Here is a 21,229-nt window from a genome sequence, read left to right as displayed (position 1 = left end):
ATCAGTTCTGGTTTTCTATAGCACAGCAGAGTGACTACTGGTTAAAAAATGATTTATGCTATTTAAAAATGACTAGAAATATGAAATTCCCAGCACATAAAAATAATTTATATTTGAGGAGATGGAAGTGCTTATTACCCCAATTTGATTGAGGTACACTGTATACATACATGTATTGGGTTACTATAATATACATTGTAAAGAAGTACGTTTCAATTTAAAAAGGGGGCATAACAAGATGACACTTGAATTAAGATTTTCCTGTAATCTCTTTCTATAGAAATACCAAACTGTTCACAGCTACTTATGCACCAAACTACCTTCAAGTGCTAAGAAAATCAGGTGCCTGCAGTATAACAAAATGGAAAAAAAGCATTGAAGAAGGAAAAGAGATGCCCTTGTCACACCTGCCAACTCCAAGCAGCTCTACATGGAGAGAGAATTAAGTCCAGGCCTTGAACTTAAAATCTAGTACCAGGCCTGCCATGGTGAAACCTAGGCTGGGCAAAAACCCAACCCCTACTGTCAGGACAACACCCAGGACTGAGCCTATGGAATTGAGTTAGGCCAGGAGGCCAACTCCCGCTACCACTTTTCCTTAGGCAATAAAGAGGAGACAAGACTTTACTCACTGGAAAGTAGGGTACAAAAGCTAGCAGAGAGCCTTGGAGTCTAGTACCAGTCCTGCTGAGGTGATACCAAACACTGGGGTAGAAACTGAAGGCCTTATACACAGGCCACACCTCACAGATGGAGACTCTAGAACAGCCCTGGCGCTTGGTGGAGACCTGTGTGCCAGTAATACACTTGAGTTTTGCCCTACATCAGTTCCAGCCTTAGAATGGACCACAGGCACACCCAATGCAGGCTACTTGCAGCTGGGAGACTTAAGTACAACCAAGCTCAACACCAGCCTTGACAGACAAGGGGTTATTTCCACTACCCATCTCTCCAACCCCAGGTAGCACAGTTATCACCAGGCCAGTGCTCCAGAAGGGGAGCACTACTCCAGCACAAAGCAAAGACCTGCATCCAAGTGGGATGAACTATGTTTTGGCCGGCATCACTGCCAGCTGTGGCATGGGCCCTAGTGCACCCTTGAGCTATTCAGGTCCTTGTGGATGTGAGACTCAGGCACAACCCATCTTACCATCAGCCTGGATTGGAGAAGTCTGCCTTCAACAACGCATAGCATGGTGTAAGACCCCACATGCTGGGGATAGGACAGTTCAGTAAGCACAAGAGTTTGCCCTGGATCTCAGTACTGGATAATTTAAAACCTGATACTCAGCAGATCCTAATGGTCCCTATCCTTAGGCCTTCTTGTGAATGGAACCTGTGGAATAGTTCTAATGCATGGGTAAGACACATAGCCCTAGTCCATCAGATTGCTATTCCAGCTGGCATCACTTGTGACAAATTGCAGTGGTCTTGGGCCACAAATCTACCTCAGCAATAGGCAGCCCATAGCAATGTGGGCCACTGCCCTACTCCAGTGTTACTGCTAATCTTAGCAGGCTGTGAGCTCAAGGGTATGAGACGGCTTGGAAGCATGGGTGACCACACCCATGATGTAGGAGCACAGGGATGGTCCACATATGATTGCCTGCATCCTGAATTCCCGCACACAACAGACAAAACACTGCACCCTCCGAGTAGTCAGCTGCAGGCCCCTGAGGTGGCAAACCAGAACCAGTTGGTGGGTAGTCCATAGGAACTAGGGAAGTGACTCCTGTGCCCTAGCAACTCTGGAGGGATCCACAGTCAAAGAATGATGGACACCTGCTAAATGTCAAATGAAATCCAAACCAAGATTCAACAAGAATTTTCTTCACCTTTGCATGGTTTATTATAAATAACTCTAATGTCAACTGAGATCACATATATCATTCTCTAACTTGATTGACAGTTATTACCCTAAAGGCCAATATTGCAATTTATCTTTAACCCATTTGATTGTATATCTTCTTCTTCTTCTTCTTTTTTTTTTTTTGGTTGAAAACAGGGACACTTTACCTCTGAGCTACATTCCCAGCCCTTTTTACTTTTTGAGACAGGGTCTTGCTAAGTTGCTTGCACCTTGCTAAGTTGCTGACATTGACCTTGAACTTGTGATCCTTCTGCCTTAGCCTCCCAAGTTGCTGGGATGACAGGCATGCTCCACAGTGCCTGGCTGAATGCATGTTCTCTAATTATTTAAAGCATTAATTGGAATCAACCTTTCTATCTTTGTTTATTTGTCCTCTTATATTATCTGCTACTACCACAAACAGCCACCATTCATTTCTCCTTTCTACTTTGGTGTACATTATTCTTTTCTATATTTTCTTTCTTTCTTTTTTGCCCAATCTTTCTTCTTTTCTCCTTTTAGTCCTCATTTAATGTTATAGCAATTTTGCTAAATTTAATAACTTATTTTTCAACCTACCCCAGAACTTTACTACAAAGTTTATACCTGGATTTGAGGAACTGGGAGAACAGTATCAACAAGCTTTTTGGTTTTCCTAAGTTTGAACAATATGAGGCTTGGCTCTCAAGTGATTGTAGTAAATAGGGTTCAGTGGCACCTCTCAAAGTGGTGCTGATAATGGATCAAGCAGTGGTCACACACTGACTTAAAACATCAATAGATGGATATTCACCCAACCTAGGGCTCTTAAGAGAAAGAAATTCACAGAGTAGAAGTGATAACTATTCCAGGAGATAGGTAAAATTGAGAGCCAATAATGCTTCAACAACTGACTCCATTGACAACACAGTGGAGGAAATGTCAGAGAAAGAATTTAGAAAGTTCATAATTAAAATGTTGTATAAGCTAAAAGAAGATGTAAACAATAAAATTAGAGAGAAAATAAGGAAGTGAAAGATCACTTTCAATGAAGAGAGATTCTGAGAATCAAACAGAAATTCTGGAAATGAAAGACTCAAATAAAGCCAATTAAAAATTCAATGGAAAGCATCACCTATAATTAGACAATTTTGAAGACAGATTTTCAGGTATATAATCTTGAAAATAAAGCCAACCATAAAGCAAAGATGTTAAGAGACTATGACCAGAATATTCAAGAAATCTGGGATAACATCAAGGGGCCAAATTTATGCCAGGCATCATATCATGTCTCTATAATCTCAGCATCTTGAGAGGCTGAGGTAAGAGGATTACAAATCCAAAGTCAGTCTCAACAACTTGGTGGCCCTAAGCAACTTAGGAAACCCCATCTCAAAAAAGAAAATAAAAAGGGCTAAGGACATGCTCAATGATTAAGTGCCCCTGGGTTCAATCCCCGATACAAAAACAAACAAACAAACAAACAAGCCAAATTTAAGACTTATTGGGATAGATGAAGGCTCTGAAATACAAAATAATGGGATACACAAGCTTTTCAATGAAATAATATCTGAAATTTTTCCAAACCTTAAGAATGAGATGGAAATTCAGATATAAAAAGCATATAGGACTCCAAATATATAAAATCACAACAGATCTACTCTAAGACACATAATAATAAAAATGCCTAACATACAGAATAAGGATAGAATTTTAACAACTGCAAGAGAAAAGCACCTGGTCACATTTAGAGGTAAACCAATGCAGATTTCAACTGATTTCTCAACCCAGACCCTAAACACCAGGAGGGTTTGAAATAACATATACTTTGCTCTGAAAGAAAATGAATGCCAACTAAGAATACTATACCTAGGCAAAAGCTAGCTTCAGAATTTAAGATGAAATAACCTTCCATGATAAACTGAAGCTACAAGAATTCATAACCAGGAAGACTGTACTACAAAACATACTCAAATATTTCATGAAGTAATTAAAAAAAAAAACAGTGATGAATAGTCAATTAAAGGAGAATAAAGTCCAACTTAGAAATACATCAAATGGCACAAATAAGTAGCATCTCTGCATAACAATACTGGATGTAAATGGTCTAAGCTCTTTAATCAAAAGACATATATTGACAGATTGGATTAAAAAACAAGACTTAACAATATTGTTTATCAACTCACAGGCACAGACATCCACAGTCTGAAAGTGAAGGATGAGAAAAGACATACAATGCAAAAGGAACTTGAAAACAAGCAAGGGTAGCTACTCTTTTACCAGACAAAGTAGATAGTAAATATTTATGTCCCAAACAATGGTACATCTATATATATACAACAAATCCTTCTCAAAACTAAGAATCAAACAGACCACAATAAAATAATGTCAGGTGACTTTAACAGACCTCTATCATCACAACATAGATCTTCCAGACATAAACTAAAGATTCTACTAAACTAAAAAATACAATAATCTGGACCTAACAGACATATAAAGAACATTTCATCCATCAATGATTTAATTCATTTTCTTCTCAGCAACATATGAAATATTTTAGGAAACAGATATATTTTAGGTTACAAAACAAATCTTAGCAAATATGAAAAAAATGGAGATAATACCTTCACTCTATCAGATCATAATAGAATGAAAGGAGAAATCAATGGTAAGATACAAAACAGAAAATTCTCTAACACCTGGAGATTAAATAATACACTTTTGGCTGGGCATGGTGGTGCACACCTGTAATCCCAGAAGCTCAGGAGGCTGAGGCTGCAAGTTCAAAACCAGTCTCAGCAACTTAGTGAGGCCCTAAGCAACTTAGTGAGGTCTTGTCTCAAAATAAAAATAGAGAAGGGCTGGAGATGTAGTTCAGTGGTTGAGCATCCCTGGGTTCAATTTCCAGGTACCTGCACCCCCCAATACACTTTTAGATGATAAATAGATACCAGAAGAAGTCAGGGGAAAAATAAGAACGTTCTTAGAAATTAATGAGAATAGTGATGAAACATCAAAATCTCTGGGACAGTAGGAAGGCAGTGCTAAGAGGAAAGTTTATAACACTGAGTTTATACATTAAAATATTAGAAAGATGTCAAATAAATAACCTAACATGGCCCCAGAAAAGGAACAAACACCCAAATCAGCAAAAGACAGGAAATAATAAAAATCACATCAGAAATTAATGGAATTGAGAATAAAAAACAATACATAAGATCAATAAAATGAAGAGTTCATTTTTGAAAGCATAAACAAGACTGAAAACCCCTTAGTCAAACTAACCAAAATAGAGAAAATTAACAAAAGTAGAGATGAAGTATCATGACAGTCACTACTGAAATCCAGAGGATTACCAGAAACTATTTTGAAAATTTGCACTTCAATAAGCTAAAAAATCTTGAAGATATTGACAAATTCCTAGAGACATATGACCTACCCAAATTGAACCATGAGGCTACAGAAAACTTAAACAAATCATTATCAAGTAATGGAAATGAAGCAGCTATCAAAAGCCTTCCAAAACAGAAATGCCCAGAACTGGATGGATTCTCAGTTGAGTTGTACCAGAACTTAAAAAACTAATATCAATACCTCTCAAATTATTCCATGAAATAGAAAAGAGGGAACACTGCTAATCATTCTACAAAACCAGTATCACCCTCATACCAAAACTCAACTAAAACATATCAAGAAAAAAATTTCAGGTCAATATCCTTCATGAACATAGATACAAAATTTCTTAATATTGGTAAACCACATACAAAAACACATTAAAAGGATAGTGCATCATGATCAAGTGGGTTTCATCCCAGGGATACAAGGTTGGTTCAACATATGTAAATCAATAGAAAAAGCCTTTGACAAAGTATAGCGCCCATTCATGTTTAAAACACTGGAAAAATGAGGGATAGAAGAAACTTGTCTCAATATTGTAAAGGCCATATGTGACAAACCCAAGGCCAATTACACTGAATGGAGAAAAACTGAAAGCATTTCCTTTAAAAACAGGAACAAAACAAGGATGCCCACTTTCAACACTCCTATTCAACATAGTCCTTGAAACTCTAGCCAGAGCAATAAGGCAAGAGAAGGAAATTAAAGGGATACAAATAGGAAAAGAAGAGCACAAATTATCTGTTTGCTGGTAACATGATCCTATATCTAGAAGACTAAAAATGCCACCAGAAGATTTTTAGAGATGATAAATAAATTCAGCAAAGTAGAGGATACAAGATAACACTTATGTTCCTATACTCCAATAATGAATCGGTTGAAAAGAAATTGGGAAAACTATCCCATTCACAATAATCTGAAAACAAAACAAAATGAAAAAAACAAACAATAACAACAACAACAACAACAACAACAACAAACCTTGGGAATCAACCTAACAAAAGGGTAAAAGACCTCTACAATGAAAACTTTTGAACACTAAAGAAAGAAACTGAATACCTTAGAAGAGAGGAAAGACCTCCTATGTTCTTGGATGGGCAGAATTAATATTGTCAATTACCAAAAACACTATATAGATTCAACACAATCCCCACAAAATTCGAATGACATTCTTCACGGAACTAGAAAAAGTAGTGCTGAGGGGCTGGGGATGTGTCTCAAGTGGTAGCGCGCTCGCCTAGCATGCATGAGGCACTGGGTTTGATTCTCAGCACCATATAGAAATAAGATAGAGATATTGTGTCCACCTAAAACTAAAAAATAAATATTTTAAAAGGAAAAAAAAAAAAAAAGAAAAAGAGTGCTGAAATTCATTTGGAAAAATAAGAGATTCAATAGCCAAAGCCATCCTTGGTGAGAAAAGTGAAGTTGAAGGCATCACAATAATGGAGCTCAAATTATACAACAGAGCAATAGTAACAAAAACACCACGGTACTGGCACCCAAAGAGACATGAAGACCAATGGAACAGAACAGAAAACACAGAGACAAACCCACAGAAATACAGTTATTCCACACTAGACAAAGGTACCAAAAACATAACTTTGGAGAAAAGATAGCCTTTTAAACAAATGGTGCTGAGGAAAACTGGAAATCCATATGTAGAAGAATAAAATTTGATGCTTATTTCTCACTCAGCACAAAAATCATCTGAAAGTGGATAAAAAACCTAGGAATTAGACCAGAAGCTCTGCAACTGCTAGAAGAAAATATATGCCCAACCTTCCAAAATGGTGGCACAGGAACCTACTGACTTAATAACTGATTTTCTTAACACTCCTAATGCACAAGAATAAAATCAATAAGTAGGATGTCATCAAATTAAAAAGCGTCTTCACAGCAAAGAAAACAATTGAGAACATGAAGAGAGAATGGGAGATCATCTTTGCTACTTGCTCCTCAGAGCATCAATATTTAGAATATACACAGAACTCAAAAAACTTAACACTAAAAACAAACACCAAGAAACCCAATCAATAAATGGGCAAAAGAACTAAAGAGAAACTTCTCAAAAGAATACAAATTGTCAACAAATATTTGAAAAAATGTTCGATATCTCTAGCAATTAGAGAAATGCAAATCAAAACTACATTGAGATTACATCTCATTCTAGTCAGAATGATAATTATCAAGAATACAAATAATAAATGTTGGCAGTAGAGAAAAGGATACATTCATACACTGTTGGTGGGACTGCAACTTCATGCAACCACTCTGGAAAGCAATATGGATGTTCCTCATAGAACCAGAAATGGAACCACCGTATCACCCAGCTATCCTACTCCCAATATATATACAAAAGATCTAAAAATCAGCATACCACAGTGATGCAGCAATTCACAATGTTTATAGCAGCACAATTCATAATAGCCAACTATGGAACCAAACTAGATACTCTTCAACAGATGAATGGATAAAGAAAATGTGGTGTATATACACAATGGAGTATTAGTCATAAAGAAGAATGAAATTACTGCATTTGCCAGTAAATGGAAGAAACTGGAGACTATCATAGTAAGTGAAACAAGCCAGTCTCAAAAAGTCAAAGGTTGAATATTTTCTCTGATATACAGAAGCCAATCCAAAATAAAGCGAGGACAAGGAGAAAGAAAAGGGAGAGGGAATTTCATCAAAATAGAGGAAAGATCAGTAGAGTAGGTAAACGGGATTAAGAGGGAGGAAGGAGGGATGGGAAAAGAAAAGAACAAGTGGAATGAATCAGACTGAACTTTCATATGTAAATATATGAATATAGCACAGTGAATCCCGATATCAAGTATATACATAAGACACTAATTTAAAAAAACTGTAAATAAACTGTAGAAGATCAGTAGAGGGAAGTGAACAGGGGGTAGAGGAGGGGAGGAGAGAAGTGTTGGAGACTGTATCTAGTAAACTATGTTCTGTGCTTTTGTGATTATGTTAAAATGTATCCTTTTTATATATAAATAAAAAGAATCAATAATAAAATCTCATCAAATTTCACACTTTAAATAGATGCAATCAATTGTATTTCAATAAAGCTGTTTTTTTTTAAATTCTAAAAAAATCCTTGATCTACAAAATATACTCAGCAAATTAAAAACATAGCCTAAGAATCAATAGCAGGATAGATCAAACAGAGGAAAGAATTAGCTTGAAGACAGACTATTTGAAAACATAAAGTTGAAGGAAAAAAGAAAGGAGCAAGAAAGTTTATGGAATTTAGGACAGTACTAAAAGAATAAATATTCAGGTAATTTGGGTTCAAGAAGGGCTTGAGGATGTCAAAGGGATAGAAAACTTATTAAAATTATAAGAGAAAACTTTCCAAACCTAGAGGATACAAATATCCTTATACAGAAAAGTGAAAGGTTACCAGAAAAATTTAAGCCAATCTACCCCAAGACAGCTTACAATCAAGCTCTCAAAGGTAAATGACAGAAAAAAATAATCACGTGGTATTACAATTCTCCTGACAGCAGACTTCTCAGTAGAAAGTTTACAGGCCAGGAGAAAGTGGCATGAGTACTGAAGGAAAAAACTTGTCAACCAAAAATACTGTACCCAGAAAAGAAAGATATCCTTTAGGAATGAAAGAGGAATAAAGACATTCCTAAACAAAAGCTGAGCGAATATATCTCCACCAAACCTATTCCATAAGAAATGCTAAAGGAAGTTCTTCAAACTGAAACAGATGCTACTAAGAAAGAAGAAAACTCACTGGTTAAGAGTAATTATACAAACAAATTCAGAATGCTCTGAATGGGTAAGCCATTCATATTACTATGAAGCTAAAAAACAAAACAATTAAAAATGTACAGATCTAATGCAATCTCCATCAAAACACCAATGACATTCTTCAAGGAACTAGAAAAAAAAACAATTCCAAAATTATACAGAGCACAAAAATCTCAGAATAGCTAAAATCATACTTAGTAAAAAGAACATAGCAAGGGGCAGTATATCACCTGACTTCAAAACATTACAGAGCTTTAGTAATCAGAACACCATGCTACTGGCATAAAGTCAGACACACAGAACAGAACAGAGGGCCTAAAAGGAAGCCCATGCATCTCTAGCCAACTGATTTTTTGACAAAGAGGCTAAGAACATGCACTGGAGAAAGGATAACCTCTTCAGTAAATGGTGCTGGGAAAATTGGCTCTTTGTATAAAGATTAAGGAAGCCAGTTACAAAAATCAATTCAAAATGGGTTAAAGACTTAAATGTAAGACCTGAAATTATGAAAACAGTAGAAGAAAACATAGAAGAAACTTCAGAAGGTTGGAATGGGCACGAATGTTTTGGACAAGACCTCAAAAGCAAATATTGACAAATGGGATTATATCAAACTGACGAATTTCTGCACAGCAAAGGTAACAATCTACATAGAACAGAAATAAAGGAATATCCTATAGAGTAGGAAAAAATATTTGCAGACTACATATTTGACAACAAGCTGATATCTAAAATGTATAAGGGACTCTAAAAACTCAATATAACCCAATTAAAAGTGGGTAATAGGCCAGCACAGTAGCATACACCTGTATCCTCAGAGATTTGGGATGCTAAAGTAGGAGGATTCCAAGTTCAAGGCCTTGCTACTTAGAGAGGATCTGTCTCAAAAAAATTAAAAGGGCTGAAGATGTAGCCTGGGTTTAATCCCCAGTACCAACAACAACAACAAAAAAGTGGGTAATAAATCTCAATAGACATAAAATACAAATGGCCAATACGTACATAAAAAATGCTTAGCATCAGTAATTAGCAGAAATGCAAATCAAAACCACAATGAGCTATTACCTTATTCCAGTAAAGAACGGCCAATTTCAAAGACTAGGTATAACAAATGCTGGCGAGGATGTGATAAAAAAGGAACCCTTGAACACTGTTGGTGGGAATGTAAATTGGTATAGCCATTATGGAAATCAGTATGGTGGTTCCTCAAAATATTAAAAATAGATCTACCATATGATTCAGCAATCACACTACTGGGTATATATACAAAGGAAATGAAATCAATATGTTGAATAGACACCTGCACTCCCATGTTCCCTGTAGCATTATTCATAAAAGCCAAGAAATGGAAACAACCTAAATGTCCATTGACTGATGAATGGATAAAGAAAACAGGATACATATACACAATGGAATGCTATTCAGCCACAAATGGGAAATCCTGTCATCTGTAGCAAACATGGATGAAAATATAAATCATTATTAAGTGAAATAAGCCAGGCTCAGAAAGATAAGCACCACATAATCTCACTTATGTGAAATATATATATAAAAAAAATTGATCTCATAGAAGTTAGGAGAATGTTGATTGCCAAAGGATGGGGAAAGTAGCTGGAGGAGGAATGAGGAAAGGCTGATCAAAGGGTACTAAATAATTATAAGATAGGAGCAAGCTCGGGTGCACTACTGTACAGTAGGGTAATTATAGATACCAATAATATGCTGTACATTTCAAAACATTGGAAGAAAGGATTTTAGAAGTCTTCACTGTAAAGAAACAATATTTGAGGAAGTAAGAATGTTTAAACTTATTTGAATATTATGTGATATATATGTGTATTGAACACTAATTATGTGGTACTCCATTAATATGAACAATTTTTTAATTTTTGTGAATCAATTAAACAGTAAATAAACACAAAAATTCAAACAAAACAAACTTGCCAACCAATACTGTATCAAGCTAAGCAGTTCTTCAAAAAAATGACTTTCCCAGATAAACAAACCTTATGGTGTTCACCGAACACCAACTTGTCTTACAAAACACAACATACCCAAATCAATGGAATTCAGCAAAAGCAGTTCTAAATATTGCACCTCAAGGAACTGAAGAAAAAAAAAAGGAAAAAAACTCAACCTAGAATCAGAAGAACATAAAGGTGAGAGCAGAAATAAATGAAAGAGAACAGTAAAATATGAAAATAAGCCCAACAAAATAAAGGATATTTTTAAAATGAGAAAAATCAACCAACCAATCAATAGGCTAAGGAAAGAGAGGACTCAAAATCAGAGACGAAAAGACAGTCATTATAACTGATACTGCAGAAGTACAAAGAATCATAAGAAGAGATAGTCTCTTCAATAATTGGTGTTGGGAAAACAATATTAAATGTGCAGTAGAATGAATTAGACCTTTATTTCACACATATACAAAACCAACTCAAAGTGGACTAAAGATTTAAAAGTAAGACCCCAAATCACACAACTACTAAATATGTATATGATAAGCTCATGACATGGATCAGGGATAAGAGTTTTTGATACAACCTCAAAGGCACAGGCAATAAAACCAAAAATAAACAAACGGAATTATAACAAATTAAAAAGCTTCTGTACAGTAATGGAAATAATTAGGATGAAGAGAGCCTACAGAATGGGAGAAAATATTTGTAAACTATATATCTGGTAAGATATTAACATACAAAATATGTAAGTAACTCAATCAACCTGATAGTAAGAAAACAATAACCCAATTTAGAAATAGGCAAAAGATTGAAACAGTTCTCAAAATAAGGTATATAAATGAAAAACGGGTTCATGAAAAAATCCTCAACATCACTATCAGGAAATTTAAATCCAAACCAGAATAAGCCATTACCTCATGCTTATTAGAATGGCCATCATCAAACAAAGAAAAGATCACAGGTGTTGACAAGGATATGGAGGAAAGGGAATCCTTATGAATTGTTAGTGAGAATGTAAATTAGTACAGCCATTATTGAAATTGGTATGGAGATTCCTCAAAATATTAAAACTAGAACTACCATATGATTCAGCAATTCTACTTCTGGGTATATATCCAAAAGAACTGAAATTAGTATGTTGAAGAGATATATTCACTTGCATATTTACGACAGCACTATTCACAACAGGCAAGATACAGAATCAACCTCAGTGTCCACTAAGGGATGAATGGATAAAGTAAATGTGGTACATATACACAATGGAATATGATTCAGCTATAAAAAAGAATGGAGAACATTATGTTAAGTGAAATAAGTCAGACACAAAAAGACTCTGCCGCATGATCTCACTAAAAACAAACAAACAAAATCAGTTGATTCATTAGCTAAACTATGGAACCAACCTAGATGCCCTTCAACAGATGAATGGATAAAGAAAATGTGGTACATATACACAATGGAATATTACTCAGCCTTAAAGAAGAATGAAATTATGGCATTTGCAGGTAAATGGATAGAACTGAAAACATCATGCTAAGTGAAATAAGCCAATCCCAAAAAACCTAAGGCCAAATGTTTTCTCTGATAAGCAGATGCTGATCCACAGTGGGGCAGGGAGGATAATGTAGGGAAGAATGAAGGAACTTTGGATTAGGTAGAGGGGAATGAGTGGAGGGGTGGAATGGTGGGGAAGGGAAGGACAGTAGAATGAGACAGCCATTATTATCCTATTTATGTGTATGATTACACTAGTGGTATGACTCTGCAGCATGTACAACCAAAGGAATGAGAAGTTCCATTTGTATACAATGTGTCAAAATGCATTCCACTGCCATGTACAACTAATTATAACAAATTAAAAAAGATAGAAGTGAGACCAATAGAATAGAAGAGGAACAGGGGGAGGAAGAGGGGTAAAGGGGATAGACTGGGGATTGAAATTGATCAAATTATATTATTTTATTATGTGACTATATGAATATATTATAACAAATTTTTTTTTTTTTTTTAAATTGATCTCATACAAGTAGAGAACAGAATGGTGGCTAACAGAAGCAGGGGTGGTTCAGGAGGGAAGGGGAAGATGTTGATTAAAGAATATATAAACACAGAAGAAAATACATTCAAGAAATCTATTGTACAGCAGGTGACTAGAGTTAATAATAACTGTATCCTTTGAAAATGCAGAGTGGATGTTGAGTACTATCATCACAAAATGATAATTATCTGAACCACTCCACAGTATAATAAATGGAATAACACTGCTTGAAGCTTCAATTTTGAAAGGTTGGTTATGATTCAACAGTTGCTTACCATTTTAAATTACAAGTTTTCAATTCTGCAAATACTTTAATGACACAGGTGCATTAAAATAAACTACTTCAAAGTATATGTACTTCAAAACATCATGCTGTATGCAATACACATATTTTTTCTATCAATTTTTTTTGAGAGAGAGAGAGAGAGTATTTTTTAGTTTTCAGTGGACACAACATCTTTATTTTATTTTTATGTGGTGCTGAGGATTGAACCCAGTGCCCCGCGCATGCCAGGCGAGTGCACTACTGCTTGAGCCACATCCCCAGCCCCGCAATTTTTTAAAAATAAAAAATTTTAAAAACCCAATTACTGAGGATTTATAGAGATATGTGCTAGGATTAGAAGAGTGAAAGCAGCAAGGCCATGAAAGATGCCACTGCATTTTTTCATGCAGAATGGTGGCTGAGTAGGAATGTCAGTTGCATAAGTATGTGAAATGGTCAAACTGGGAATAAATTTCCAGAATAAGCCAAACCCAACAGAACTTTGTTATAGAATTAGTAAAATGAGCTGAATAAAAGATGTATTGAAAATTGACATGATACTGATAAACTCAAAATATGTTTAACTCCATTTACAACTTAAAATACCCAGTTTTAAAGAAGCAAAATCTACTTATATTGGTGTCAGACTTGAAAAGATAAATCCTTCAAAATTTATGTTGAAATGTCTATTTAAATTTTTTTCTCACTTTTATGACACATGAAATTTTATTCCTGAAAATTTCCTTTCTTAACCAAATTTTTGTTTCTTATACATAATAAATGGAATAATACTGCTTGAATCTCCAATTTTGAAAGGCTGGTTGTAATTCAACAGTTGCTTACCATGTTAAATTACAAGTTTTTAATTCTGCCAATACTTCAATGACACAGATGCATTAAAATAAACTAATAATACTCAATTTAAGTGTTCATAGGTGTTCTACATCTGGAATGATAATGGGATAAAATGCGCTAATAGGTACTTGTTAAGTAGAATAACACAGAGAATGAGCAAAAACAAAGGTTTCAAGAAATTATAATATTTTATGCAAAATAAGATTCCAAATGGAATTAGGTTATTAAAAAATAATGCATTTGAATTTTTAACAACCAGACATGAAAAGATTCTAGATTCTAAGGACTACATATATTAATTTATATAAGAAACACATGAAGATCAGCTTCAAACAATTTTATACTCAACTATTTTTCACATAAAAATATTTTAAAAGTTATATTATTTAAAGAAAGTTCTTGTACAATATAAATTCAAATCATTATCACTTAATGGGTTTAGAATCACTATAAAAATAACTTAAGCCTTAAAGAAGAATGAAATTATGGCATTTGTAGGTTAAATGGATGGAGCTGGAAAATATGCTAAGGGAAAGAGGCCAAACCTAAAAAAGCAAAGGCTGAATGTTTTCTCTGATAAGCGGATGCTGATTCATATTGAGAGGGGCGGGAAGAATAAAGGAACTTTGGATTGGGCAGAGAGGAGTAAAGGGAAAGGATGGGGTGTGAGGGTGGGAAGGACGGTGGAATGAAATGGACATTATTACCCTATATACATATGTGACTACACCACTGGTGTGACTATAACATGTCCAGCCAGAAGAAATTGTGCTCCATTTGTGTCCAATGTGTCAAAATGTATTCTCCTGTCATGTATAACTAATTAGAACAAATTGTTCAATTTTCAAAAATAAAACAAAAAAATAACTTGAACATACTTTTCTAATATAATTATTTTTTCCAAGTGGGCTACTCTGGCATACAAACCCTATGGAAGCAGGATGTGAGACTGCATCTTTTCTACATATTTTTTCTATACCCTGGAAATAGTCAAATCGTAAATGCTAAGTTATTTTAGAAAATCATGCTAAGTATAGCTTTGCAAAACTTTTGTTCATTCTAAGCTTTTACTCAAAACACCAACCAAGTTCTTTAATGATACTGGCAGAAAAATAATAATCCTTTTCCCCACTTCATGAGTTATTTAAAAAAAGAAGCACCTGGCACAGATATAGAATCCTCTGCACACTAGAGACAACTGCTCTAATGATCTGAGGTCCAAGTCACTGGACACCACCCATCGGAAGATGTACATCAGGACTTCCATTGGCAGCACTGCAAAAGAAAATCATCCTTCAATTACTCTCCTGTTTGTCATTGCACTGTCAAAAAAAAAACTACATTCTCAGTGCATTTGTGCATTACTAGAAATTTATGAATGTATAAATCACACTATTAGTACTGCTCAGAGATACAGCATTAGTGTATTTAACTACCCAATAGTATCAATATTTTTAGCATCAAAAGACAAATATCATTGTTTTTTTCAGTAGAGAATAAATTTGAAGCTACTTCTATAAAGCACACTTTTCCTTTATAAGATTATTTCACCAGGAAGTTATATTAAAATAAATGTTAGAAAAATAATCTAATGTATGTGTGTGATCCATATTGCATTCATTAACACTAAAGAATTATTTGCTTGAAAACTTTAAATTGTCTTCCTCTGAAAAATTCTTTAACAATATTCAACATTTGAAGAAAAATTACAGTAACTTCAAACATTTGGCTGCCTCAAGACTATTTTCTACCCTGCTAAAATCTTTATGGTAGCAGCATTACTCCAATTTTCTGAGGACTACTTCAGCAACTCCAACTGACCCATTCAGATCTTCACTGAAAAAAGTATGGCACCCTTGAACAATTGCATTTCAACTCTTATCTGTTTCAGATTTTGAAAAGTTTATTAGTATATACAAACAAATCTAGGTAAGTGGATCTCTCACCATATTGCAATTATCTGGCAATATGTAGGTCCAGAAAACTTCAACCTAAGGTAAAAACAACCAAGAATCCACACCTGATATGTGAGTCTGACTGCTCTCAAGCTCAGGCTGACACAGTTTGAGCACAGACTCCTGAAATGTGAGCTGCTGCTGGAAGTAGGACAAGAGATCTGCCATCTTGCTATCATCATCATTATCTTCAATGCTGAAAAAAGAAGGGAGATGAATAAAGTGTCTCAGACTATGAACATAAATTTAGAAACTGATTTTTCATAACACTTTCAAATCTGTTTTAGAAAGTCATTAAAAACAAGCTTTCTTACTGCTTTAAAAAACTGCAATAGTAGTTTATCCTGCCTTGTAAAGGAGTTATCACACCAAGTTTTTCAAAGAAAAACATTTCAGTGATAACCCATTAAGAATTAGGGTTTGGGGATTTAGGTAATGAGATTACTTAGTTTTATTTTAGACATTTCATAAGTTAAGTGAAAATTGTCAAATGAACTGAAAATCTTACATAAGTAATTTTTTAAGTAATCTAAATTCTTTCTAACTAGATAAAAATCAAATATTCTGATATCATTTGAGGTTCTTACTTACCAAGATTTTTCTTATAGATATATCTAATTATCTTTTAAAAGAAAACATCTACTTTGGAAAGATCTTAGGGTCCACACATATCACCTACCATGATATAATAATGTGTAGTTAAGAATTTTTAAAGTCTAGCTCTCCATTTTTCTTGACATTAACATTAAAGATGATCAGACTTACAAAAGGCTTGAATGAGAAATAAGGGAACCAGAAAGGTTTTTTTATAATACAACAAAAAGCAAGTCTGACTGAGGTTAGTTGGACTCAATGGCTAGTTTACTAATATTTTACTGGGGAAGGCAAAAACCAAAACAATAATAAGCCCATCAAACTTCCAAGGTTTATCAATCAGGTAATTAAAAACCGACTATCTTTGAAAAACTCTGATAGTACTTGGGTTTGTATAAAAGAATGGGACAGAAAAACAAATGCTTCTTTAATGTTCTAACACAATTTTCCTTAACAGCACTCAGCCTTTTTTTTTTTTTTAAATTGGCTAAATACCTAGCTCTGAATGACTCTACCCAAACTTAAAGAAGGTTTAGAAAAAGCCCAAATGATTCATTTTAAGTATGAACTCTCTCACACTGTTAACTCCAATTTGGTGAAAAATACTGTTAGATCAAAGTCTCAAACAGGCAGTTAACATTGACTTCATTGGATGTTTACAATATGGTTTATCCAATTCTTAAATGCTTATATATGTGTGTTTATATACATATGTGTGTATTAAATATATATACATAAAATATACATATACACATACACATATACACATACACACACATCACACATGCATTTAAGAAACACTGGCAAATGCATGCCTATAATCTAAGTTACTAATGAGGCTGAGGCAGGAGAACTGCAAGTTCAAGGCCAGCCTGGACAAGCTAGCAAGACCCTGTCTCAAAAATAATTAAAATGGCTTAGAATTTAGCTCAGTGGTAGAGCACCTGCCTAATATGCATGAGGACCTGGCTTCAATCCTCAAAACCACACACACACACACACACACACACACACGGCAATAAGCACATATCACTGATAAACGTAACCTAATTATTCATAACAATGAATATAGTAATAGTCAAAATCTCCTTACCAAAAGTCTATTTTTAAAACCTGACATTCTCCCATAGGTACAGACACCCTTTCCTTCTAATATCATCAAAATGGACTCCTGGGGATAGAGGTATTGGACCAAAACAATTTTATAGTTGTCTTACAAATATCTTTGATAACATTGACTTAAAAATATGTTCTCTTGGTCTTTGTTCATATTAAACCTTCAGTGTAACTTCATAACTTTGATGCAAATGACATCCACAGAGTGAAATGCAATTTCTTTTAGAAATATTTCCATCTTACATCTTTTTTTTTTTTCTTTTAAAGTATTGGGAATTGAACTCAATGGTACTCTACCACTGAGCTACATTCCCAGTCCTTTTTTAAATTTGAGACAAGGTCTCACTAAGTTGTCCAGGCTGGCCTTGAACTTGTGATCCTTCTTCCTTGGCTTCCTAATTTGCTGGAATTTTAGGCCTGTGTCACCCTGCCCGGCTATACCTATAGTTTTAAACAATGTTACTTTAGAATTTATGAGATTAATATTTTGTTAGAGTTCAGCATTTTCCTAATAAAATCCCACTTTTAAAATGTAAAATGTTTTGCTATGCTCTGTGGCACACACCTAGCAACTTGGAGGCTAAGGCAGGAGGATTGCAAGTTTGAGGTCAGCCTCAGCAACTCAGTGAGATAAAAAAAGAAAACAAGGACTGGGAATGTAGCTCTGTGGTAAAGTGCCTCTGGGATCAATCCCTAGTACTGCAAAAAATAAAAAATAAATAAATAAAGTTTAAACACAAAAGCAGAAAGACTGATGTAATGAAATTTCATGTACGCACCATCCGATTTTAACCACTATTAACATTTGGTCAACTAGCCCTATTTTATATTTTAGTATTTTTATTTCAAATGTTTCAAAAGGATGAAGTGTATTCTTTAATTTACTCCTTTCAGCAATCATTGCTTTTATTTAAAAAATTCATCACCTTACTTTTGTTAAAGCTATTTAAAATGTACATTTTCATATTTTAATCTAAGAGTTTCCTAATTTAAAAATTTCTGTAAGTTATAAATAAGGATATACTAAATACTACATAGCTTAACAGAATTAGCACCATCTTCTCATCATGTTAAGAGTCAGCATGGCAAAGACACTTAACTTTAACACACTATGCATTACTGTCTATCAAATTATATACGCACTAGCTGTTTCCAACGCCATCACCATCTGGAGACCGGGTATAAGTAATCTTGAACTCTATATCAGGTACAAGTTGCATAGCCCTACGATAAAACTTGATGGCTAAAAGAAGAAATAAAGCTAAATTAGCTAGGACCACACATTTTTGTCATTTCCTTTGATTACCCTTAACTGTAGTTTAATTTTGTAAACTTCTTTACAAACAGCCAAACTCTCTTTTTATAGATGCAATAGAAGCATAGTGAAGAAACTTATTTCCAAATCTTACTAGAAGATTTGGAAACTTTTTCTCTTAAAGTTAATGTGTTATGGAAACTCATGATGTATTTTACTGGTATCTTTTTTCCCCGTCTCAGGGTTTTCCTCACCCTTTTATGTCTCTCTTCAGAAGTCTTTCTTCTGACTCTGAAATTGCAATTTCTACGGCCCCAACAAAAAAATTTCTAAGCAAATTTTTTCATTCTAAGACACAGCTATTAAAATCAAGTGCCTCCTACTGGATGTAACAGAAAGTGTTTGAAATTTTACCTTCAAATCCAATTTCCTTTAGCTTAGTTGCTTCTTATTTAGCTAAATAACTTTAAAACCGATTTTTTTATAATCCTCCTGGCCAAGTGGTTTAGAACTGTAATACTCAATAGTCTGGGGCTGCGGAGGCTAATTAGTTCTTTTTCCCCTTGGATGAATTCTATTCAATTCAATATATTCTGCCATGTTCATTTTTTCCACCTTTTAAAAAACTGGTGCATTAATGATGGTATTCGTTATTACATATTTGTACATGCACACAATATAATTTGACTAATATCACTATCCAGCACTTCTTCCCTCCCACCACTTGGACCCTTTCCTCTACTGATCTTCCTTTGATTTTCATGAGATCCACCCCCACTTTTTTCTTTTTCCTTTCTAGCTTCCACATGACAGAAAATATACAACCCTTGACCTTCTGAGTTTGAATTATTTTATCAGAATGTTCTTTAGTTCCATCCATTTTCCTGCAAATAATATGTCATTCTTCATTATGGCTGAATGAAACTCCACTGTGTATATAAACCACATTTTATATGTTGTTGGCCATTTGTATTCCTTCTTTTGAGAAGTTTAATTCATTTGCCCATTTACTAATTGTGTTATTTGATTTTTTGTTGTAAAGTTTTGACTTCTTTATATATTTTAGATATTAATCTTGTCAGAAAAGTAGTTAGCAAAGATTTTTCTCCCATTCTGTTGGTTTTCTCTTCACATTCCTAATTGTTTCCTTTGCTATGCAGAACCTTTTAAATTTAATGCTGTCCCATATTAACTCTTGGCATTATTTCCTATGCTTTAAGGGTCCTATTGAGAAACTTGCTGCTTATGCTAGAGTGTTGACCCTAAGTTTTTTCCTAGGAGTTGCATAGTTTCTGTTCATATATCTAGATATTTGATATATTTTAATTTGATTTTTGTGCAGGGTGAGAGATAAGAGTCTAGTTTCATTCTTCTACTTATGGATAAGCAGTTTTCCCAGCAACATTTGTTTTAAAAAGGCTCTTTTTTTCTTTAATGTATGTTTTTGGCACATTTGTCAAGGATCAGATGACTGCAGGTGTGGATTTGTTTTTGTGTCTTCTATTCTGTAACACTGGTCTATGTGTGGTTTTATGCCAGAACCCTGCACTTTTTGTTAATATAACTCTGTAGTATAATTTGGAGTCAGGTATTATAATGCCTCCAGCATTGCCTTTTTTTGCTATGTTCTATTTCATTCTGGGTGAATTACCATATTTTAAGCTGAATCGGAAGTATTACAAACAAGACGGAAGACTGAATAGAGATGTGACCAACTGGACCCTTTAAAAATGTGTAAGAAACTTGCAAGTAAATAAAGTAACTGTAAATGTTGGTTTTTTTTGGTATTTCCAAATGCTTCAAGCAAGAACATTTTCCCCATGATTATATTTACCATAAAAAATGAAAACACATATGAATTTCTATTGGGTTATTAAAACAAACTATTAAAGATGAAGCATATACTTTTGACAAAATGTAAATTAGAACTCAAAAAGGAAAACATCTATGTATTCCTTGATTTATCCTTTATATTTTCCTCCTTTGAAGTAACTTTCACCTATGAAAATATACCCTATTTTAAGATGAATACAATTTTTAAGGTTTTATTAATGAAGAATAAACACTAAAACTAAATGTAGAAAAGCATTGTTTTACTCATCCTTCCAATACAATGTTTCCCAGAAATTATTTTTTGAAACAGACAAGTTGTATAGAAATAAAGTCTTAAAACTCTTTGACTT

General features: G+C 34.3%; 1 protein-coding gene across 1 annotated transcript in view; it reads right to left on the bottom strand.

The window, feature by feature from the left end:
• The window catches only part of Fbxo9 (F-box protein 9), a 39,622-nt gene that overhangs the window by 8,240 nt on the left and 10,153 nt on the right, over window positions 1–21,229 (bottom strand). The window contains 3 exon segments of the mRNA XM_048805734.1: window positions 15,283–15,401; window positions 16,147–16,277; window positions 18,935–19,034. Of these exon segments, the coding sequence (XP_048661691.1) occupies window positions 15,283–15,401; window positions 16,147–16,277; window positions 18,935–19,034 (350 nt within the window).

The sequence above is a fragment of the Marmota marmota genome, unplaced genomic scaffold (assembly GCF_001458135.2).
Source record: "Marmota marmota marmota unplaced genomic scaffold, marMar, whole genome shotgun sequence".
In the NCBI taxonomy this organism is placed as follows: Eukaryota; Metazoa; Chordata; class Mammalia; order Rodentia; family Sciuridae; genus Marmota; species Marmota marmota.
The sequence above is the reverse complement of the archived record's forward strand: the minus strand, read 5'-3'. Positions and strand labels throughout refer to the sequence as shown.